General features: G+C 40.9%; 1 protein-coding gene across 1 annotated transcript in view; it reads left to right on the top strand.

Moving 5' to 3' along the window:
• Positions 1–24,786, top strand: part of TMC5 (transmembrane channel like 5) — a 195,401-nt gene that overhangs the window by 45,145 nt on the left and 125,470 nt on the right. The window contains exons 2-4 of the mRNA XM_089679055.1: positions 6,610–6,750; positions 14,604–14,851; positions 19,358–19,444. Of these exons, the coding sequence (XP_089535181.1) occupies positions 6,677–6,750; positions 14,604–14,851; positions 19,358–19,444 (409 nt within the window). The 5' untranslated portion in view covers positions 6,610–6,676. The remainder of the gene's footprint in view (positions 1–6,609; positions 6,751–14,603; positions 14,852–19,357; positions 19,445–24,786) is intronic.

Raw genomic sequence — 24,786 nt, 5'->3', positions numbered from 1 at the left:
CCCAGGTTAAAGAAAGGAAAATGCCTGAAAGAAAGAATTTAATGCAGCCACCACATTTAAGGTAAATGTAAGATGCATACATTCAATTTTTGTTTTTGGGCTTACATACATTTCAATGCAACGATGGGGAAAAAAAGACAAGTATTCTTAACTGGGTTCAGATATGGGCCTTTCCAGGGTCATGGGTACTATAACCCTCCTACCACTTCCACTTCAGTACTAAAACTGCCAATATAAATAGTTATATAAATATTTATTTAAAATTAAATTAATAGGCAATTTGGGAAAATAAAAAAATTAAAACAATGTTTAGATGTCAAACTTTTGCTTGCTGTTTATTTATATCTCAGGGGTGGCCAAGTATTAGGTATTTACAATCTACTGATAGTGTTTGCTTAAATAATTCCTCTTAACTGCATTGCTATAGTGTGGCATCTGAAATAGGTTTCAGCTAATATTTACACAGTTCTTTCAATATGAATTTCAGAATGACTTCCACTCTCTTAGTAAACAGAAAAACAGGTGCTAACACCTAACTGTATAAAATGTTCAGGTGCTAGGTACAGTCTTTGTGTCAGACTATGTGATCAGACTATGAACTGTTTCAGGAAATATTAATAATGAAGGATACTTCCTGGAATATTGCAACATGGTCTTTGTACTAAATCCTCTGTAATCCAAGCTAGTTGTCAGGTAAACTGGTAGCACCACTGTCACAAATACTAGATTTTGCAAACTAGTGGGTTGGTTTACTAAAGGCAAAAAGGCTGTTCACTTAGAAAGGGAATTTTCTCTTCTGCCTTCCCTCCTTTACGGTTTGACAACAAATTTCGATTTTACTGTGATTGTCACAGAAGCTTGGCATATTAGAGTTTTTTGGGGGGGGTTTGTGGAAAGGTGAGATGGTTACAAAATGGGGGGCCCGTCTGGCAGTATGGTGCTCCCCTGTTGGTGTCAGTTGTTTTAACAGGTGCTGAGTCCCTTGGGAAATCAGAAGTACAGTAAGTCCTCTACTTACAAACATTCGAGTTGCGAACTTTCAAAGATACGAACAACCACCAAGTTGCAAACTTTCAAAGATGCGATCAGGCATTCACATGCCAAATCACGAAAGTAGCTCACGTTTTTGCCAGACATTGTCAGCTGTGTGCACCCTCTGCCACAAGCGGTTGTTCTGCTGTGTACCTTACTGTATAGTACAATAGTGTACGCTAGTACAATGTTGATTTCAATCCTAGGATGTCTGGAAGCAAGCATAAAAGCAGCTGTCTTGTCAATTCACTAAGCGGTATCTAACCATATCTGAGTATGCGGTAGGATACCGCACAGCATTATTAAAGAAAAACATTTGAACTCACTAAAAAACGCTACTAAAATTCCACTGTTATTGTATCAAGTCATGTGGTATTTTAGTAGTGAAAACCATGCGGTAATCTTTCAGCTGTCAGCAAGGTTCCGCACTGACAGCTGAATGTAAAAGAAAGAATTGCCAGCAATTAAACAATAATAAAACAACAATGTGGGGTCTCCCCCCTCCATCCTTACCAAGCCCTTCAGGTCTGGAATGGATTTTGAGTGGAAAAAATAATTTAAAAAATGGCATGGGGTCCCCTCTCCATCCATACCAATCTCCATCAACATGGGGACAAGGTGCTTTGGGGGGGGGGGGGGAAGCACCACCGCTCCAAAGCACCCCCCCCATGTTGAGGGCATGTGGCCTGGTATGGTTCAGGGGGGGTGGCGCTTGCTCATTCGTCCCCCCCTTTCCTGACCTGCCGGGCTGCATGCTCGGCTAAGGGTCTGGTATGGATTTGGGGAGAAAACCCATGTCATTTTTTAAAAACATTTTGATATGGGGGTTCCCCTCAAAATCCATACCAGACCTGAAGGGCTTGGTATGGATGGAGGGGGGACCCCACGCCATTTTTTAAAATAATTTTTTTAATTGCTGCCAATTTTTTCTTTACATTCAGCTGTCAGTGGAGAACCCCGCTGACAGCTGATGACTCGTAGGTTGTTAGGGACTATGCAGCCACCAATTCCTTAACCAGTTCTCTACCATACAACAGCCAAAGGACAGCTACAGCGCAGTTGTCTGGCTCTGGGATGACGTCCATGTACGTAATTCCAGAACACGCCCCCTGTGCGCCCCCAGCAGTGCGCACCCAACGTACTACCGATAAACGGCAATTGTCAGAGAAGTGAACGGCACTGATCATCAGTGCTCAGCAGTGCTGCCCATATATGCCACCCACCTGTGCCCATCAGTGCCGCCCACCTGTACCCATCAGTGCCGCCCTCCTGTGCCCATCAGTGCCACCCTCTTGTACCCATCAGTGTCACCCACCTGTGCCCTGCAATGCCACCCACCTGTGCCCAGCAGTGCCACCCATCAGTGCTGTCCAGCAGTGCCACTCATCAGTGCTGTCCAGCAGTGCCGCCCATCAGTGCTGCCCATCAGTTCCACCTATCAGTGCAGCATCATCAGTGCCAGCTCATCAGTGCCTCCTATCAGTGCCTATCCGTGCCACCTCATCAGTGCCCATCAGTACTGCCTATCAGTGCCCATCAGTGCAGCCTCATCAACGCACATCAGTGAAGGAGAAAAATTACCTGTTTGCAAAATTTTATAATAGAAACAAAGAAAAACTTTTTTTTTTCAAATTTTTCTAATTTTTTGCCTTTTTTTTGTTTATAGAGCAAAAAACACTCATTGCGATTAAATAACACAAAAAGAAAGCTCTATTTGTGTGAAAAAAATTATAACAATTTCATATGGGTATAGTGTTGCATGACCGTGCAATTGTTCTGGCCAGCTCAGTGGATTGCTTTAAAAAAGGCCTGGATTCTTTCCTAGATACAAAGAATATAACTGGATACTAACATTTATCGGTAACATTGATCTAGGGAATATCCGATTGCCTCTTGAGGGATCAGGAAGGAATCTTTTCCCCTGCAGGAGCAAATTTGATCATGCTTTGCTGGGGGTTTTTGCCTTCCTCTTGATCAACTGTGGGTATAGGATTATAACCTTTTTTTTAATAGTTGAACTGGATAGACTTTTGTCTTTTCAGCAAGACTAACTATGTAACTATGTAACCCATGACAGTTCTGACAGATACCAATACATACCGCATGCCTGGACCACTACTTAATTACAGCATGCATTTAATTATTTATTTCCTTTTGTGAATTGACTTTAAGGTCTTTTTATGCGGTATTTACCAACTGTTTTTGCTATTTTCAGTAAATACCTCATACTAGCAAATAGTGAATTCACATCAGTATCGCATGCGATATGTGGTCATGTGACTGACTTAACTCATGCAATAAGCTTTAGTGAATTGTGCCCAGTATACTCTCACTGTTTGTAAAACCTTACCAATAGAAGTGATAGAGGAAAATGCAGCTGCAATGGAGCGGTAGATTGGATTTTATTATTTCAGCTTCTCACTCATAATATTCTAAAACATCTGCAGTTCCTTGTTCTTCACTTTTCTTTTCAGTCATAACATCTTGATAAATAAATAATTAGACACTATCTACGCAAATGTAATTATAAATTAAACATATATTCACTTTGGCTTCATGAATTAATAATGTTTCAATTGAAACATGTGCTTAAAATGAATCTAAGGACAAAAGCATTTTCTGCAGGCAAATTTACTATTTTTTTTCTTAGGAGCCTGTGAAGCATTGTACCCATGATCATCAGATTTGCAATGTCAGGCTCCTGCAGACTGTCAGAGTAGCTGTCTACCCATACCTCCGTTACAGGCAGGCAGTTACTTCAGTCCAGGATGCTCAATGAACTAGAAGTGATCATCAGCGCCCTCACAGTTCATTGAGAACTATGAGCTGTCAGCTGCAAAGGCTGACGCTACTTGTAGGCATTCATTCACAGAACATGGAATGACACAAACGTGTGGGCAGAGTCCCGCATGGCCAAGCTCTTTTCAAATTGTGACAGTGGGTGCTGGAAGGTGATCCCTGATCCTCTGTCACAAGGTGGGGGGGGGTCAAGGGAGAGCTGCATGAGCTGGAACATGTTACACGTTCCACCCTAAAAACATATAACGTGTCCCTAAATTTGAACTGTAAGTTTTTATTGCTGTCTGTTTCCCTCCTAGGGAGATTACGGAAATGAAAGAAAATCTGCCCAGTAGGATGCAGATGGCAAACAAAGTTCCCTATTCTATCAAAAAAACCTTCCCTACTCTATAAAAAATATGCTTCCTGTTAGATGTAAAAAGGTATATATTTTATATAATATTTTACATTTCACATAACTGGAAGAATATTCTTGCTTTAGACCCTATTCAAACATAGTGGTATGACCTACGTTTTACTACACTGAATGAGCGCAGGTCACGGCTAAGACACAAAATTGTTTTCTATTTGTTCTATTCACATCCCAGAAGTGCAGTGCAGTTAACTGTGATAACATGCAGACATGCTGTATTTTATTGCAGTGTACAAAATAAGATCGTATGTCACTGTACAGCAGCGCAATACGACGTGCTGCTGTACAGTAACATGAATGAAGTGTCACTTTTGTGCACTTCAAATAAAGCTGATACAACAAAAAGCGAGCTCTGTGATGCACTGAACTGGGCATCATGCTGTCCCTTGCTCCAGCTCACTACAGCTGGAATGGACAGCTCCTGCACTCTAAACCACTTAATGTGACTTTCCAGGGTAGTGTGAACAGGCCTTTACAAAAATGCTTTTATAAAATATTTTCACTCCATTCTCCAATGAAATGTAATTAGGGTATACCGGTATACTGCATTTAATTTTTCCACCATAGGGACTAATGAATCAGTCTCTTTAATTTTAACCCTTGAAGTATTTGCCTACAGCGTTCCAAAATTGTGCGTTGGCTTTTCCTGTAATGCTGAAATAGGATGGGTGGGATCTGAAAGCTTGGGCCCCTTTTACATTGTTAACTTCAAATAATCTTATTTTGCTTTATTATAGAATCAAACTGATGATAACTCTATTTCAGAGATTGACTGTGCAAACTTTTGTATTTTGGTTGATTAGAAAAATATTGTATGAGAAATCATTACTGTGATCCATCAAATACACTTATAAGCAGGGGCGTCCCAAGGGTTGGTGTCACCCGGTGTGATAACACTTGGTGACACCCCCTCTGACGATCCCCGCAGAATGGATTGGATCTGCGGACTGAGCATAATGGATCGGACTCCGATCCATTATGCTCCCCAATCCACAGATCCGATCCATCCTGCGGGGATCGTTGGCTTTCTTTACAACTTACCTTTTCGTGGAGCGGGTCCGGTGTCACCCAGTATAGGTTGCGTGTCGACGATCCCTGCAGGATGGTTTGGATCTGCAGATTGAGCATAATGGTTCGGACTCCGATCCATTATGCTCCCCAATCCGCAGATCCGATCCATCCTGCGGGGATCGTTGGCTTTCTTTACAACTTACCTTTTCGTGGAGCGGGTCCGGTGTCACCCAGTATAGGTTGCGTGTCGACGATCCCTGCAGGATGGTTCGGATCTGCGGATTGAGCATAATGGATCGGAGTCTGATCCATTATGCTCACCAATCCACAGATCCGATTAATCCTGCGGAGATCATTGGCATGCAACCTATACGGGGTGACACCGGACCCGCTCCACGAAAAGGTAAGTTGTAAAGAAAGCCAACGATCCCCGCAGGATGGTTCGGATCTGCGGATTGAGCATAATGGATCGGAGTCTGATCCATTATGTTCACCAATCCACAGATCCGATCCATCCTGCGGAGATCGTTGGCATGCAACCTATACGGGGTGACACTGGAGCCGCTCCACGAAAAGGTAAGTTGTAAAGAAAGCCGATTAACCCCCGCAGAATGGATCGGTCCATCCTATGGGGATCGTTGGCTTGCTTTACAACTTACCTTTTCGTGGAGCGGGTCCGATGTCACCCTGTGCAGTAGGTGTCACCTGCCTCGGGACGCCACTCCTTATAAGTATTTAATTCTTCTAATTAACTTACAATATACAGAAGTAAGTGGCAAGAACTAGTAAAAATTCTTACCACTTGGCTACAGAATTCTTTTAATTGGAACTCCAGCCAAAGCTTTTTTTCTGGTAAATGGTTAAACCCTCCATCAAATGCGTGGGGAGCTGTTCACACTATTGTGCCGCTTTAGCACATGCACATTAATGTGGGTTTTGCTGCATGTCAACGTGCATTACTTTAAGGTAAGGCAGTTTGTTTACTACACACATTTAGGAAGGGCATTATCATAATCTGATCATCATTGAAGTAAGGATCCATCTCAGTAACAGGGACGGAAATAGACAAAAAAATCCTGATTGAGGTTCTCACTCTGCTCCCCTCTTTTGGGTAGTTTTCTTCTTTAGCATATGAAAACCTTATGACTGCATGAAATAAACTTACAAGTGGCTTTGTCATCCAAATATATCTTGATTTTCAGTAAAAATAGTTTTTCTTTGCATATCCCTGATGTTAGGCATATGAAAATCAGGCTTGGATAGGCCTAAACTGCCTAAGTAAATAACTAGCCAGTATAATGGTTTACCTGCATTGTTTCTGCTATTGTTTAACATATATATATTTTATTTTTCAGAAAAATATGTAAGAAGAAACATATGAAAAAGTAAAGTCTTAACAGCAAGACAGAATATACAATCGCTATGGCTTTAAACTACAATGATGGATTTTATAACTCTGCATACCATGATTCCGAGACTCTTGAGATTGATAGAGGGTATGTCTGTACTAAGGCTTGAATTTGTACTTGCCAATATGAAAGTTTATCTACTTAAAAAGTTATGAAAATTTGTAGCCAAACTGTTGGATGATTCTAGGAACCGCTAGGATGCAGAAGCTCTTAAGCACTGGATGGCCAGGAATTCTATCTGCTGCCTGTCTCCAGATCGTTCAACACCACCACACAAGCAGACATTGGCATAAACATAATACAAAGAGGGAAAACATTCTCAAAATCATACTTTAGGCTTTTTTGCTTTGTTTTGACCTAGTGATTCTGACAGTAACACATTTCCAGTCATAGGGTGGCAATGCTTACTTACTGTATTGTTCCTGTGGAGGAGCAATGTTGTCACCCAAGGCTTTTGTCCTACAAACCCAATGTTCATAACATAGGGGGTTTTGTTCTGTACTCCACAGAAGATAGTGGGGAAAGCTGAAGGACAGAAGGACATTTGATTTCGGGGAAGATCTACAGGTATTTTTTGTACTTAGCCTAAAAAAGAAAACTAATGTAGCCACAAGAACTGGTAAGCTGCAATATATAACATTTTAATTCTTGAGTTTGGATAACCTGTAAATGACATTGTTATCCCTGAGGATAATAGAACACAATTGTTTTACCAGAGGTTTTCACCTAAAGCTAAGGCAGTCATTTAATATTTTAGGGCAACGATATATTAAAAAGTAACTCCAGGAAACACATGAAACTCCTCCTCTCAGCACCTTTGTACTTCAGAAGGCAGGCTCTGTGAAATGTGTGACACAGCAGTGCCTACTCACAGGACATAGTGAATACTGTATGTGCCACAGAATTTAAGGAAGTAAATGTGTGGGGATTTTCATAAGGTAAGTTTACAAACTTAAAGATTGTTCAGAAATAGAAATAGGCTAAAAATAATTGAAAGTGGAAATTAATATATTTTACATTTTAACCATAGATACACTTTAATAAAAAATGCCATTGTGCCAGAAGACAAACTGTAGCTGCTGACTTTTAAAATACAGACACTTACCTGACCCTCAGTCCAGTGGTGTCCTCACCACAACTGGTTTCACTGGCCGTCTTCTCTCCTCAGCGCCAGCATCTTCAGTTCAGCTTCAAAGTCAGGTGCCCATTGCACATGAGAGAGTAGTGCTGCATTTTGTGAATTGTCCCACTGTCTTCTGGGAACTGTTACATGTCCCAGAAGACTACAGTGAGGGAGGGAGGAAGACAACTTCTGCTTCTGATCACCATGGGTGATCACAGCGAAAGTGGAAGCGGTTACCTGTCAAATATGGGTACAGGCTCCCCATCGCCACACTCCCAAGAGGTGCCAATCCTTAATAGGGAGTGGGGCAAAAAGGCCTAAAGTGGAAATTCCCCTTTTGAGTGGAGTTCCGCTTTAACCACTTGCCTACTGGGCATTTTCACCCACTTCCTGCCCAGGCCAATTATCAGTTTTGAGTGCTGTTGCACTTTGAATGACAATTGCGTGCCCATACCCAAACAACATTTTTATCATTTCTTTAGATAGATAAAGCTTTTTTTTGGTGGTATTTAATCACCAATGGGTGTTAAATTTTTTGCTAAACAAACGAAAAAAGACCAAAAATGTTGAAAAAAAAACACGTTTGTCTTAGTTCTGTTATAACATTTTTCAAACGGGTGATTTTTCTCCTTCACTGATGTGCACTGATGAGGCTGCACTGATGGGCACCAATGAGGAGACACTGATGAGGCTGCACTGATATGCAGCACTGATGGGCAGTGATAGGTGACACTGATGGGCACTGACAGGCAGCACTGACTGGCGGCATTGATATTCTCTGACTAGCAGCACTTATGGAGACTGACTGGCAGCACTGATGTACACTGACTGGCAGCACTGATGAACACTGACTGGCAGCACTGGTGGACACTATTGTCAGCCAGGTTGTTGGGGCTGAACTGATAATCAAGACACTGATAATCCATGCCCTTATTATCAGTCTAAATGTCCCCTTTCACAGTTGTCAGTTATGGACTCTCCTCTCTTCACGCTGTGACAGTGTGAAGAAAGTGCTGTCGATAACCAGCAACTGTGTTTACATTGTGATCAGCTGTGATTGGACACAGCTGATCATGTAGTAAAGTGCAGCTGTGATTGACCCTTTGTCGTGATCTGTCATCAGCTGTGTCCGATAAACACAGCGATCAAAGAGCGTGTCGGGTGCGTGCCGCAACAGGAGCGCAGAAGGGCGTGTTTCTGGGAGGATGTCATATGGTGCCATTTGGCTATAGTGCGGTCAGCAAGTGGTTAAAGCGGGGTTCCAGTCTCCTAGCCAAAATATACCAATCACATCATCGGGAGCATTGCAATTCACCATAACTGCAATACATATTGCTTGCCATGCGCACATTATAATTACTTACTAAATTATCATTTCTCCCTCAATTCCGGCTGTGGCCAAGGAGGATGTGGGCAGCTGAAGTTGTCCTGGCTTCATTACCCACATTTCGTATAGCTGGCTACCCAGCATGCACCTCCTTATCTCGCTCCTGCTCAGTAATGACACTGTGAGACGTGCTTTGTTCTGGTCAGGAAATCTTGCAATTGTACCCACACTAGATGCCCAAACACTCCTGGGATAGATGACATAGATATCCCAAGAGTAAATGGGCCAGGCTGATGATGACTGGAAGTCGTGGGGAAGGCTACTGATAAAAAGGAACCTTCGTGTCAGGCACCGCCCGGCGAAATCTCTAGTGATCCACAGAACGGGATTTCCCAGGATGCGGAGTCTAAGTCCCAGTCTGCCTTTTCACCAGAGCCCCTGATGGTGGGGATGGACTTGGTGCGAGACTGAAACCAGGTCGCGACCCCTGAGTGCACCCAACTGTGGTAGAGGGCTCCCGCCGAGGGTACGTGCCGGGGGGGGGGGGGGGTGAGCCTGCTGTGAAGAGGCTGACAAGTCCTGGTCCCGAGCGGGATGGATGGATGACAGTCAGGAATGAGCGTAGTCAGACTAGCCAGGTCGGTAATGGTGGAGGCAGGTAGGTACCAAACAGTAGACAGAGAGCAGCCGGGTCACGAGCCAAGGTACAGCAACGGGAGGTCCAATAGTAATATAACAACAGACAGGAGAGTAGTCAGGGACGAGCCGGGGGTCAGAGCAGGAGAAGGTCAACACAAATCAGGACAAGCAGGATCGGTAACAGGAACACACTTCAGAACACGGGTACAGGAACTAGACCTTGCGGCAACCTAGCCACCATCCGGCCAGTTTAAATAGTGCGCCCTGCACCGTCATTGGTGCAATTGCCGATGCCGACGCCCAGGTCCTAGTGCCTGCACATTAGTGCACCTAGGCAATCTGTGTATGTGCAGACCTGTGCGCCGCTGCGAGACCCGCAGTCCCTGACACTTCGTAAGAAATTTCACCATACACTGTAAGTATGCAAACATCGCATTGCTATGGGTGCACATTACAATGTGGCTAATTGTAAAAGATGAGTGGAACTACGCTTTAATCCTAGCTTTGGTATCCAGAGCAACAAGGTTTTAGTAATCTCCTACATGTGATTCTGAGTAAATTACAGCTTTAGGTCTCAGAATTTCGCCCCTTTGTGTAATAGATTTCACGACATCTAAAATGGACAGAACTGGGTCTGCACACTCACAGAACTCAGCAACTGGTGCACAAAATGCTGAAGTGGACCTTGATGAGCCCCAAATAATTAGTACTAGATAACCAAGAGGTTGTGATGGACCGAACATACAATTTTAATTAGTGGTTTTATCTAAGTGAGTTCCCTTGTCACATGCTCCCATGTTCGCCTCCAGGACTTCTCCCGAGCTTCTCTCATCCTATGGAACTCCCTACCCCAATCTGTCTGACTGTCTCCTAATCTATCCACTTTTAGACCATTCCTGAAAACCTCTCTCTTTAAAAAAGCCTATCCTGCTTCTACCTAGTAAACCACCATTTATTTCCTCCATCAGGTCATCCCACTACAGCTATTACCTTTTGTATCACTCAGCCCTTCCTCCTAGATTGTAAACTCAAACAAGCAGGGCCCTCTGTTTCCTCTTGTACCAAATTGTATTGTAACTGTAATGTCTACCTTCATTTTGTAAAGTGCTGTGTAAACTGTTGGTGCTATATAAATCCTGTATAATAATAACAATGAGCACAATGTCAAGAGCAACAATAAATGATGAAAGAGCCCTGGCAGAAACAGAAAACATTATTTCTAGAGGCTTTTCTCAGAAGAAATAGGTGCAGTGCAGGAGAATGAGCTAGAAGAAAAAATAGAACAATGTGGTTGTAACCTGAATTCCACTGCCGCTCACTTACAACTGGCTGGCCTCTTTTGTGTTGCCATCTGTAGTCAGCATTGACTTTTCACCTTCTTTATGCTGCAAGTTTTTTGTTTCCTTGTATCATTTCTGTCAGTTTGACTAAAAGAATGGGAACACAGTGACCCGCCGGTCATTGTGAACTATTTCCAGAACACATAAATGGAAATGGAAACAAACACACAAATACTAATGTAAATCCTTAGCAAGCCTCTGGGAGTATTTTCAGATTTTGTCAATTCCACCTGTCCGAGCAGAAACATTGAGGCTGCCATTATAGAATTGTTTTTGAAGCCAAGGAAGTGAACACCTGTTCTGGGTTGAAGTAAAACTAATGCCAAAATATTTTTTATTTTTTATTTTGGACAGTTTGGAGGAGGGTTATAACCCATATCAGTTTTTATGCAGTCTGTGTCTTGTAGAGATTTCGCTCTGATGTTCCCATTGGAAAATTTGGAAGATTTCTCTTCTATTGCTGTTCTGGTGGCAGCTAAAAATTTGTGATTTTCTTTCACTTTCGCCAGGACAAATGAAGAGAGTGAATTTCTCTAATGAGGACACAGACAGCAATAAAAACCCGACAGGTATTTTAATCCTTCTCTACTCTATCCAAAACTAAAAAACAAAAGTTTTGGCTGCAATTGCACTTTAATGATTCACTTAAAAGTGAAGAAAAGGTAAGGATGACAGCCCTGGAGCTTCCAACATTAAAGTGTTACCAAAGTTATTTTTTAAATTAAAATAACAAACATGTTATACTCACCTGCATTTTGCAGCCTCTTCTTCTCGGGTCCCCCCGCCAGCGTTCTTGGCTCCTCTTCTTTGTGTGTCCCCATAGCAAGCAGTTTGCTATGGGGGCACACAGTGTCTGCTCCCTCCCGAGCTATGTGTCTATGGAGCTGTGCTCCACATACATGGCAGGACTTAACCCCACCTCCACTTCCTCCTCACTGCATTTTATTGACAGCAGAAGGAACCAATGGCTCCTGCTCCTGTTCGAGTCCCTGTGTGAAGAGGAAGAGAGGGGAGAAAAGAACCAGCCATCCACAGTGCTGACCTATTCTCTCCTCTTTACCCCTTCAAATAGGGAAGGGGGAGGACACAGGAATAATGCAAGGAGTTAAGGTAAAAAAGCCTTTTTAGCTTTAGTATGACTTTAAAGATGTGTCAGCAATAGCTGATTCTGCCCTTCTTCTGGTTTTAATTTTTTTGCTTTAAAGTGGTTCTAAAGGCAAGACATGTTTTACTGTAATAGATTCCCTGCATTAAGGTAAAAAATATTCCAGTAGTTCTATGACCTCCTCCCACCCCTTTTCCACCTCCATAGATACCTACATGAGTCCTTTTTCGATTCAGCGCTGCGTCCGTCTGCAGTGGTGCTCTTCCCTCTCTCTACTCTCACAAAACATAGAGGCAGCGGCAGAGCCATTGGCTCCTGCTGCTGTCAATCAAATCATGTCAGAAAGGGGCAGAGGTGGGGCTGAGCAAGCCTACATGAGTACCCCCATAGCAGCCGGTTATTATTGGGGGCACATGCAGAAAAGGAGGAGCGGAGAGAACCAGTGGGGGACCCCAGAAGAGGAGGTAAGAGACTATTTTGGGCAATACCATTGCACAGAGCAGGTAGTATAAGATGTTTGTTATTTTAGGGAAAAATAGCCTTTACAACCACTTTATCATATCAGAGCACAGATTGGTTATTTTTGTTCCCACCCGGCCAATAGCACAAAGGCGGCTGGGTGAACAGCTCACCCCTCCGGGTGGATGCCATATGGCATCCTTTCAGTCATGCGCAGTGTGTCCGCCTGCAGGGCCGCTCTGCAGTGCGATCTGTCACCAGCCATGTACCTCGGACATGGCCGATGACAGATCTGTATACCGGCCCTGTTTCCAGTACCATGTGACCTGCTGTGACCAGGTCATATGACAGTTGTATATATTGGATGGCTTCCTTTCATGCCATCCATTGTATACAAGTGTGTCTAGCTGTGAATGGTCACAGTGATCACATGCACAAGCTGGGCTAATTACAGCCCAGCTGTGTCATGTGATTAGCCGTGGGCAAATCACAGCTAAGCACAAGAAAAAAACCCTGAAGGAATCGATGCCATTCAGGTAAATGCTTGCTTATAGCAAAGTAATTCTTTACTGTAAGCAATTTGTGTAAAAAAAAAAAATACTGATCACTTCCCCAAAGTAGTACAATGTTACTATGGTAACATTATACTACTTTGGTCATAGTGAAATATGAAAAAAAATCTTAAAAAAAGAGAAAAAAATTTAATAAAAAATGAAAACTAATAAAAAAAATGATAATTTTTATTTTCCATACTGTTACCAGTCAGTGTCCCTGATCACCGCCATGCCAGTTATATGATGATGCTGTACTGCACTGGTGACAGTATGTAAAAAAAAAAATAGTGAAAATAATTTTTTTAATTTTTTTAATTTTCTGAAAAATTATGACAAAAAAATTACAACTTCAAAAAACTCACCATGCCTCTTATGAAATACATCGGACTGTCTACTTTGCAAAAAGGGGTAATTTGGAGGATATCTGTACTGTTCTGACATTCTTGGACCTCAAGAAATTAGATTGGCCGTCAGTACTTCAGGATTGATCAATATTCAGATCTATACCATAGTTTGTGAACTCTATAACTTTCCTACAAACTAAATAAAACATCCTAATTTGGGTTATTTTCACCAAAGACATGTAGTAGAACACATCTTGGCCTAAATTTATGAAGAACAATTATTTATTTGCAACTTTTATAACAGAAACAAAGAAAAATGTGGGTTTTTTTCAAAATTTTTGTTAATTTAGCAAAAAATAAAAACCCCAGTGGTGATTAAATACCACCAAAAGAAAGCTCTGGTTGTGTGAAGAAAATGATAAAATGTTAGTTTGGGTACAGTTGTATGACCGCGCAATTGTCATTCAAAGTGTGAGAGCACTGAAACCTGAAAAATGGCCTGGGCAGGAAGGGGGTAAAAGTGCCCTGTATGGAAGCGGTTAAAATAAACCTGTCAAGAAAATAAAAACCCTTTGCACCACTATGAACTAGGCACCGTCTGTGCCTGGATTTATTCTTAACCCTGGTTCTGCTTCCAAATGTTTGCCAGCCAATACCAGAGCATTGGTAGCAATCAGAGTTGGGGGCAGTAGCTCTAAGAGTAAGTTTAGGCACCAAAGGGGGTGACTGATTGATTTGGTATATTAGGTTCTTGACAGGTTTGCTTTTAAAACTCTGTTACAGCCCATTTAAAATGGTTCTAAAAGCTCAAGGTGTGCAGCAACCTCTTCAGCCCCCCTAATACTAACCCGAGCCCTATCGCTATCATGATGTGCCTAAGAGCCTTGGCTGTCTGGGGACTCTCTCTCCTCACTGGCTGAGACAGCAACGGGAGACATTACATGTTTCTGTGAGTCACAAACATAATTGGATGTATTCTGATTAGTCACTTAATTTAGCTATAACTGCTTTGTTATCTTGCCCTAAAAATCTGTGCTTATGTTCTCCAGGCTTCAGAGCAGACATTCATCCAGGCCCTCCTCCAGAGCACAGTTCAGACAGGATTCATCTTTCCAACAGAACCCATATGTAGAAAATGATAATTATGATCATGAAAATGATTTTCCTAGAGAAAGAAATCGGAGGCGGAACCAAAGATTTCTTCCAATGAATGCTGTGGAGACAGATATAGATTACAATATGCAGTTACCCGGATATGCTCCAGCAACAAGGGAGGAGACGCATGTCTTAGGACATTGTAAGTAAAATCACTCAACACAAAATACATGTAATAACTGTGCATGTACAGACCCAGAAAGTGTGACCATTAAACAATGAACCAGCTTTGACAGAAAGAATTGTCTCAGACCCACAACTAATATACACTATATGGCTAAAGGTTTGTGGGTCTCCCTTCAAATTACTGACTTTAGATGCTTCAAGTAAAGGGTGCTGTTAATGCTACAGCATATAAAACATTTCAACCAACTTTACACTTCCAACCTCATGGCAAGGGGAATGCCCTTCTCTGTTCCAGCATGACTGTGTGCCTAATGCCCAATACACATGATGAGAATATCTGACAAATGGTTGTCTGTTTTGGTTTTTTTTTTTTTTTTGCATGCTAGTCTAATATCGAAAATTAAGAGGTTACAACTAGAGATGAGCGAATTATTCAAAAATTTGATTCGGCTGATTCGCCGAATTTGCGGAATAAATTCGATTCGATGCGAATTTATTCGCTGCGAATTTAACTTATTAAAAGGGTTTCTAGGCTTCAGAGAGCCTTTATATTAGTGCAGAACACTGTACCTTTAATTTAAATGCCCTTGGAGTCTGCTGGGGAAGAGAAATAATACTGTCAGTCAGTATGACATGCAGATGAGTGCCGTCGATCTTAGAATCACCGCACACTTCACTCATTTGGGCAGTCACGGGGCACGACGAAGAAGATGAAGAAGAAGATGAAGAAGAAGAAGAAGAATGAAAAGAAGAAGAAGAAGAATGAAAAGAAGAAGAAGAAGAATGAAAAGAAGAATGAAAAGAAGAATGAACAGAAGAATGAAAAGAAGAAGAAGAAGAATGAAAAGAAGAAGAAGAATGAAAAGAAGAAGAATGAAAAGAAGAAGAAGAATGAAAAGAAGAATGAAAAGAAGAAGAAGAAGAATGAAAAGAAGAAGAAGAAGAATGAAAAGAAGAATGAGAAGAAGAATGAAAAGAAGAATGAAAAGAAGAAGAAGAAGAATGAAAAGAAGAATGAAAAGAAGAAGAATGAAAAGAAGAAGAAGAAGAATGAAAAGAAGAAGAAGAAGAATGAAAAGAAGAATGAAAAGAAGAAGAAGAAGAATGAAAAGAAGAAGAATGAAAAGAAGAAGAAGAAGAATGAAAAGAAGAATGAAAAGAAGAAGAAGAATGAAAAGAAGAAGAAGAAAAAGAAGAAGGAGAAGAAGAATGAAAAGAAGAATGAAAAGAAGAAGAAGAAGAATGAAAAGAAGAAGAAGAAGAATGAAAAGAAGAATGAGAAGAAGAATGAAAAGAGAATGAAAAGAAGAAGAAGAAGAATGAAAAGAAGAATGAAAAGAAGAAGAAGAAGAATGAAAAGAAGAAGAAGAAGAATGAAAAGAAGAAGAATGAAAAGAAGAATGAAAAGAAGAAGAAGAAGAATGAAAAGAAGCAGAAGAATGAAAAGAAGAAGAAGAAGAATGAAAAGAAGAAGAAGAATGAAAAGAAGAAGAAGAATGAAAAGAAGAAGAATTCCAGTACAGCAAAAAGTGTATCTGCAGAGAGCTCCACTATTTCTGACAGTTCTCTGACAGTTCCTTCACATTTACAGCGGTTGAAACATTGTATCTATTTGTTTCCGAATAAAAACATCTGTATCCTAAATGGAAACAAATAGATACAATGTTTCAACCCCTGTAAATGTGAAGGAACTGTCAGAGAACTGTCAGAAATAGCGGAGCTCTCTGCAGGGACACTTTTTGCCGGCTGTAGAAGGGATGAAAATCGGCCGATCGGGAAAAATTCGATTCGTGCATCCGAAGTTTGCTAATTTTCGGATTCGGTGCGAATCGAATTTTTCCTAATATTCGAAACGAATTCCACTTCGCCAAGTTCGATTCGCTCATCTCTAGTTACAACAGTTCTGAAAATTCTCATACGACAAAATAGAACTTTGGAAGTGATGTAATGTATTGTATGCAATTATTTTTTTACAAATACTGTACTGATTAAAGGAAAAGCATTTGTTCTGTTATCGTACCAGAACATTTTTGTGCTTGTTCCTTTGGATATTATCACATGAACAGTTGTGATTGGCTGTAAAAAGCCATGTACTAACAATCAAATTATCATACGATCCCGCCAAAAGCGATTCTTGTCATCCAATTTTCTGATCATGTGTACTAGGCATATGCTAGGCCCATAAAAACATGGTTTGATAAATTTGTAGTGGAGAACCTTGAGTGACCTGCACAAAACCCTGATCTCAGCCCTATTGAACACCTTTGGTATGAGTAGAAAACCAACTCGCATGCTCTTTTGGTTAAATGAGCACACATTCCCACAGGCACATTCCAAAATCCTGAGGAATACTTACTAGATGAATGGAGGCTGTTTTATGTCTATAAAACATTTGGCTATATAGTATAGAGGTTAATGTGATAGATTATTCACTTATTTTCTGCTTCCCTTGAGTACTTCAGTTGCAAACGTTTTGCACTTAAGTTCTCATATCCACTAACGGGTACATTTATAGTAGTTTTTGTCATGTTACAGCCAAAAAGGTAAATGTGTTTTATTGGGATTTTATGTGATAGACCAGCACAAAGTGGCACATAATTGTGAAGTGGAAGAAAATGATAGATGGTTTTTACAATTTTTTACAAATAAATATCTGAAAAGTGTAGTGTGCATTTGTATTCAGCCCCCTTTACTCTGATACCCCTAACTAAAATCTAGTGGAGCCAATTGCCTTCAGAAGTCACCTAATTATTAAATAAAATCCACTTCTGTGAAATGTAGTCTCAGTATAAATACAGCTGTTCTGTGAAGCCCTCAGAGATTTACTAGAGAATATTAGTGAATACACAGCATCATGAAGGCCAAGGAACACACCAGACAGGTCAGGGATAAAGTTGTGAAGAAGTTTAAAGCAGGGTTAGATTATAAAAAAAATACCCCAAGCTTTGAACATCTCATGGAGCACTGTTCAATCCATCATCCAAAAATGGAAAGAGTATGGCAAAACCTTAAACCTACCAAAACATGACCGTCCACCTAAACTAACAGGACGGGCAAGGAGAGCATTAATCAGAGAAGCAGTCAAGAGGCCTATGGTAACTCTGGAGGAGCTGCAGAGATCCACAGCTCAGGTGGGAGAATCTATCCACAGGACAACTATTAGTTGTGCACTCCACAACTCTGGCCTTTATGGAAAAGTGTCAAGAAGAAAGCAAGCCATATGAGGTCCCATTTGCAGTTTGCGAGAAGTCATGTGGGGGACACAGCAAACGTGGAAGAAGGTGCTCTGGTCAGATGAGACCAAAATTTAACTTTTTAGCCTAAAAGAAAAACGCTTTGTGTGGTGGAAAACTAATACTGCACATCACCCTGAGCGCAGCATTCCCACCGTGAAACATGATGGTGGCAGCATCATGTTGTGGGGATGCGTTTCTTCAGTAGGGACAGGAAAGCTGGTCAGAGTTGATGGGAAGATGGATGGAGCCAAATACATGGCAATCTTAGAAGAAAACCTGTTAGAGTCTGCAAAAGACTTGAGACTGGTGTGGAGGTTCACACAGGACAACAACCCTAAACATAAATCCAGAGCTACAATGGAATGGTTTAGATCAAAGCATATTCATGTGTTAGAATGGCCCAGTCAAAATCCAGACCTAAATCCAATTGGGAATCTGTGGCAAGACTTGAAAATTGTTGTTCACAGACACTTTCCATCCAATCTGACAGAGCTTGAGCTATTTTGCAAAGAAGAATGGACAAAAATGTCACTCTCTAGATGCAAAGCTGGTAGAGACATACCGAAAAAGACTTGCAGCTGTAATTCCAGTGAAAAGTGGTTCTACAAAGTATTGCCTCAGGGGGGCTGATTACAAATGCACGCAACACTTTTCACATATTAATTTGTAAAACATTTTCAAAACCATTTATCATTTTCCCTCCACTTCACAATTATGTGCCACTTTGTGTTGGTCTATCACATAAAATCCCAATAAAATATATTTATGTTTTTTGTTGTAACATGACAAAATGTGGAAAATTTCAAGGGGTATGAATACTTTTTCCAGGCACTGTAGCATAGATAGTTTTTTTTTTTTTAACATCAACGGAGGGCTTTATTGACCAAACAGACAATACAAGATCGGTACAGAAACAACATGGTACAATGCGATACATAATCTGCAGCAGAATGAAAAAAAGAAAACAATAGACAGACACAGTTCCTCCATATAGTACAGCACCGAAATAAGGAATGACAGAACCGAATAGGGATACCACACATCAGCATAATATAAAACACAAACAGTAACCATGAGCAATATCAAACCCTGAAAAAAGGAAAAGGGGAAGGGAGGGGGGGGGGCTGGGGGGAAAAAGAAAAGGGGGAGGGGAGAGGAAGGGGGAGGAGGGAGAAAGGGGGGGGGAGGATAGGCTTACCTTTATATTCTTAGAGAACATGTTTAATTCAGTACTGGTGTTACATGCTTTGCTCTTGTACAGATTGTAAACACATTTTTTTTGCCAGATAATCCCTCATTTCAGACTAATTATGGACCATCTTATATTGAGATCGACAGAGATCCTGATGATGCAGTTGATGTATCAGATGGAGGTATGGGTTTAGACATTTCACTGTATGTTAAATCAGTGTTGGGTAAATGAAACAGTTGTAACATTAAATTTTAAGATAATTCTTTAAAATATTGATTTACCAAGGGACAGAGATCTTATTTCTAAAACATAATTTTTCTGCAGTGAGAATGACCACTGGGGCTTGGGAAATCTCATTTATCACCTTAGGCAATATTTTGGATTAGTCAGGGATTCTTTTTATTGCTATGTATAGACCATAAGAAAAGCAAAGCCAGCTGCATCTGAAGGCTTTAAGATGTGGTCTTTTGTTCTTCTCAGTTTCCCAACTTGTTCAGCAGGTAATGATTTTTTCCTAACTGCAGGATTGACATTAAGATAAGGTTTTATTTACTTCAAAGGTACTTTTTTTTATCTAAATCCTGATTTGATTATTAGTTAATGTTGACATAGTGTATTGCTAGTTGCACAAAGTATATAACCTACGTTAAATCTTTCTGCCTAATCATATTGGGACCATTTTTAAGTGAACTGATTGAACAAAAGCTGCAAATATCAGCAGTTTAATATCAGGGAATCTAGTGTCACTGCACTTGCCAGTTTTAAATACCCCATGGTAAAATTCATCTTTGTGTTAAAATGTATATCCAACCAAAACAGTTTTTTTTTCTCATTATGGTTAGTGGAGAAGGGTACTGCTCGGTAACCACGATAAGGTTTTTTTCTTTCAACATAGTGGGAAGAATGAAAAAAAAAATGAAAGGTCACCATACTAAGTAAACGATGTTAGTGTGGTGATCTCCCACGCTGAGCTATTGTGTTCTGACAGGGACAGCTCCCCACCAAAACACACAGATCAGTGCTCATAGCCGTTGGCTACCAGCACTGATTGGATGCAAGTTTTCCAGTATGCCAATTTGATAGAAGTCAGACAGGCTGCTGTACACACGGACCAAATGCCAGACGGTTTCTGTTGAAGCAGCCTGTGTTTACCAGCCCTTAAAATCCATTTCAGGTTTTACTAAGGAAATTACCCCTCGCCTGTTCTGTTATCAATGGTATCACCAGATAGAAAGGGAAGGAAAATTTGCAACAGGGACACAAACAGCAATACAAAGGTGACAAAGAATGATGTCAGTTTACTTCAATAGTTGTGAGATCTATATTGTATGCAACAATAGATTTCCAATTTTTAGTCCCTAAACTTTCTAAGAAAAGGGACAGTTTACTGTCCTACATGTATTAGCTGGTCCGAATTGTGGCCAGTGGGAGTAGGAAATGCCCTGGCATCAGTGCCCCCCCTCCCCCATCATTAGATTTAATGGGAGGAATTTTGCCCATTTGTTGATATCAATGAGAAGAATAGTGATCCATTGATGATGTCAGTAGGGGGGATGTTGCCCCATCATTGGTGTCATTTGGTGGAATAGTGCCTGAAGGGCCAGATAAAGGCAAGCAAATGGCTGCAGTTTGGATACCACTGTTTTAGGACATGCTAAAAGTGTGAAGTCTGATTTTTCTTTTCTGAAGTGTTCTGTTTGTCCTAGACATTGAACATTGGAAGTTTATGGTAACAATAAACTCTACTCTAAAAAGCAGTAGCATGGTTGTTACTTCGAGGTTTATTATCAAAGGCACAGAAATCATGCTATAACTTCTGTGTAAAACTGGATGTTGTCCACAAATGTAGATTTTAGTTTGACTAGTTTGATTAAAGAGAAATTGTGATTGTATGTGTCTGGTAGCAGAGGATCCTTTTCAGGGAAACTGAAACAGTCCTGTTCAGGATTCACACAGCTCCCAGGCTTCTTTCTTACCTTTCAAAATCCTCTGATACACTGGGGGTTTTGTATCCTCTCTCTGTCCAGCAATATAGGTTCACCTGAGGCACACAGTCGGTTCTCTGTAGCTTTGGAGACAGATAGGTCATGTCTGTTGGAGAAAAAGGTTGGGGAAACCACAAAACTGTGTATGTGGAGGGTGAAAAGCAGTAGGCCTGTTAGTTGGGTTTGCTGATGTGCAGTAAAGCCCTGTACACTCGGGCCGAATATCGGCTGAAATCAGTCAGTACAGTAGATACCAGCTGACATTCAGCCCGTGTGTACAGGTCCTTGTTTGACAGATGCCAATCTCACTGCCGGCTTCTGTCGAACGAGTATGCTGGAAAACCAGCAGCTGATCGGCAACCAATCAGCGCTCTCAGCCAATGGCTGCTAACACTAACTGGTGTATTCTGGTGGGGGGTTGGTCCCCATCAGAACACAATAGCTCAGTGTGTAGATCTCCGATCTAACATTAAATCGTTACTACAGAGACCTCTTCTTGAGCTCCTCAGTTGTTTTTTTTGCATTCAGCCTAGCCCAACTTACCGTGTGTACGTGGCTTAAGAGCTGGGTCATGGCTAGGTTTTGTTGAAACTATGGTATTTTCATTTGAAACACTGTAAATCACCTGCAAATAACACAAATACAGTCACCACTGTTTGCCAAGACATTACTGGACTGGTATCTGTGCCTAGGGCCTCATTCACATGGGCATACTGCTTTGTACACCTGTGTGAAGGGCTATTTTCTACTGTCTGGGATGTACAGATGCTCTGCGCAGGCAGCCTGTTCAAATCAGTGACAGGTGACCAGCTCAATGGATCTCCAAGCGCATCCCAGAGTGTACTTCCATGAGAGTCTGGTGTGTGGATCAGAACACTGACAGACTGCTTCTGATCCATGAACAGGACCTGCCTGATCAAAGGTTTCCTCAGCAACAAGTACCTGGCTGGTTCAGAGACTACAGACAAAAAGCTGGACAAAGTAGCTTTCATCTCATGTTTGTGGGTAACCTAAGCATTCTTTTTCATTATATGAAGGAGGGACAGAATAAAGCTTGCTATACATTGTAAATTTCAGCTGGTTCCTGTGGATAAAGCAACAATCATCATTTATAGGCACATATAATAAAGTGAAGCTAAACTTACCTTTCCTTCAATGGCTCCCATCCATCACCATCATCTTCTTTTGGGTGCCAGTCTTCAGCAATCTTCATTGACCGGTGTGGGATGTGGTCATCCCTGCACTTGCGCTGGAGTCAGTATCCCACACACAAGGACTGTGCCAGCAATGTAAGCTGAGCTACACATACACAGCTCAGTTTATATGTCAGGGAACACTGCAAGCAGGCAGGTAGGTGTATTTTATTGCAGAAGAGACATTGCATGTCTCTTCTGCAATAACGAGCCTGTCTGATCACAGTTTGTGAACGTGGAACTCTACTTCTGCTTTAACTTTACGTTCAGTACTTATCAAATATCTACTTATTCTGTATACAATAAGAGAAAATTTAGCTATATAAAAATGTGTTGGGTACCGCTGCTATAAGCTAAATTATTTTACTTTCCGAATTATCACTTTTACCAGTTTGAAGGCTGTTTATTTCTCACCCTGGGGTGCCAACAAGCAGCTTCCAGTACTGATCCTTTTTAAGGATAATGCATGGGAGCTGGAAAATCAGAGAAACTGGATTAGCAGCATTATCTCATAATATTCCACCATTCTATCCATTCATTATGGTCTTAGACACATCAGAAAACATTGGACACAATTCACTAAGCAGTATCTTACCGCATCTGAGTATGTAGTAGGATATTGCATAGCATTTTTTAAAAAAAAAGTCTGAATTCACTAAAAAAACACTATGAAAATACCTTACATTCCTTAACAACCCATGACAGTACTGACAGATACCAGTACATACCGCATACCTGGACCACTACTTAATTACCACATGCATTTTAATTATTTATTTCCTTTTGTGAACTGACTTTAACCTCTTCGTGCCGGCCGCATGTAAATGTGCGGCCTTTCGGTGTCTGAGCCTTGATGCCGAGCGGCCGCACATTTGCGTGCAATTAAGAAAAACATATGTACTGAGAGTGTGCGCCCTGTGCCCTCCCAGCATGCATGTCTGGTACTCACAGAAAGGTCCTGATCTCCTCTTTCGATCGGGACCTTTCCCAATCATGTGACCGCAGTGACAGCAAATCACGGCGATCACATGACCCTAAAGCCCCACCCCGCCTTCCAGCTTCTGAAACCCTTAATGGGGTGGGAAGCGCTGGCGCCAAGGGTTTAAGGTCTTTTTATGCGGTATTTTGTTTTTGCTATTTTCGGTAAATGCCGCATACTAGCAATAGTAAACACTTTCAGTATCACATGCGATATGTGGTCATCTGACTGACTTAACTCATGCGATAAGCTTTAGTGAACTGTGCCCAGTATGTGCACCTGCAAGTCATTACTCTATTTTCACAAGGTACTATCTGACCAGTAGTACACCATGATGATACATCAGTGATTGTTCAATATGATAGATTTTTTGCCTACAATGTTTTTGTCTACAATGTCTAGTTTAGTTTGAGTTCACTTAGTTTAATGCGTAATTTAATGCACTATATTTGAGGAAAGATTGTCTAATGGTGGCCATATATATTTCGATTTTTAACATTTTTTATCCAGTCGATTTGTGATTCAATCAAAATAATCAAATCTGCAAAAAATTGAATAGTCATAACTTCCCTTCTGATCAATTTAGAATCTATTTCATACAAATTCAAGTCGGCTGGCCAGGGCAGAGAGTTATCAATTGTTTTGCATGTGATATATTTTGTACATGAATATGATATTTTGATTGATGAGACTATGAGATTACATGATGGAAACAGAGATCTTATCGATTTACAATTGAAAGTTACACTCATATCTTAACTATTGATCGAAAACCACTTCTCCATGTGTGGTATATTCGACCACAGAACAAGTGTTTCAATCGTTTATAGAAGCATGTATGGCCACCATTAGATTGTTTTCATTGCCCATAGTAATCAGTTAGGCTTTTATTCCACTCTACATAAGCAGAAGAAAAAAGAAAATTCGATTGTTTCCCATGAACAACATACACAGCTTACCTAGTCTAATAATTAATACTAATGGTCTAAAAATAAGATCAGAATCACTGTTTCATTTTCAGTTCTGCACAGCATGAATGATAGTTGAAAGCTGATTGGTTGCTTTTGGAAACAAGAAAGCAGACCTTTTATACATATGCAGACGTAAGGAAATGTTCTTACTATCCATGACAACTTCTAACATCTTTCAGCTGTCATATCTGTAGCGCATGTTTCCCTCTGAATAAAGGATTCTGATTGGTTGCTATGGGTGTACTTAGTGTGCATGTACAGCAATCTTCATAGCAACCAACCAGAAAACACTTTGCTGGAGTCAGACTGATACAAAAAGCTCTCTTATTGGTTGTCTACTTCAGAAACAATCATTCTCTCAGGCATTTGATAAATGATATCCCATGATCCCCTGG

Source organism: Staurois parvus, unplaced genomic scaffold (assembly GCF_062004578.1).
Source record: "Staurois parvus isolate SC_StPar_1 unplaced genomic scaffold, SC_StPar_1.0 ptg000217l, whole genome shotgun sequence".
In the NCBI taxonomy this organism is placed as follows: Eukaryota; Metazoa; Chordata; class Amphibia; order Anura; family Ranidae; genus Staurois; species Staurois parvus.
This window is presented reverse-complemented; position numbering and strand designations above follow the sequence as displayed.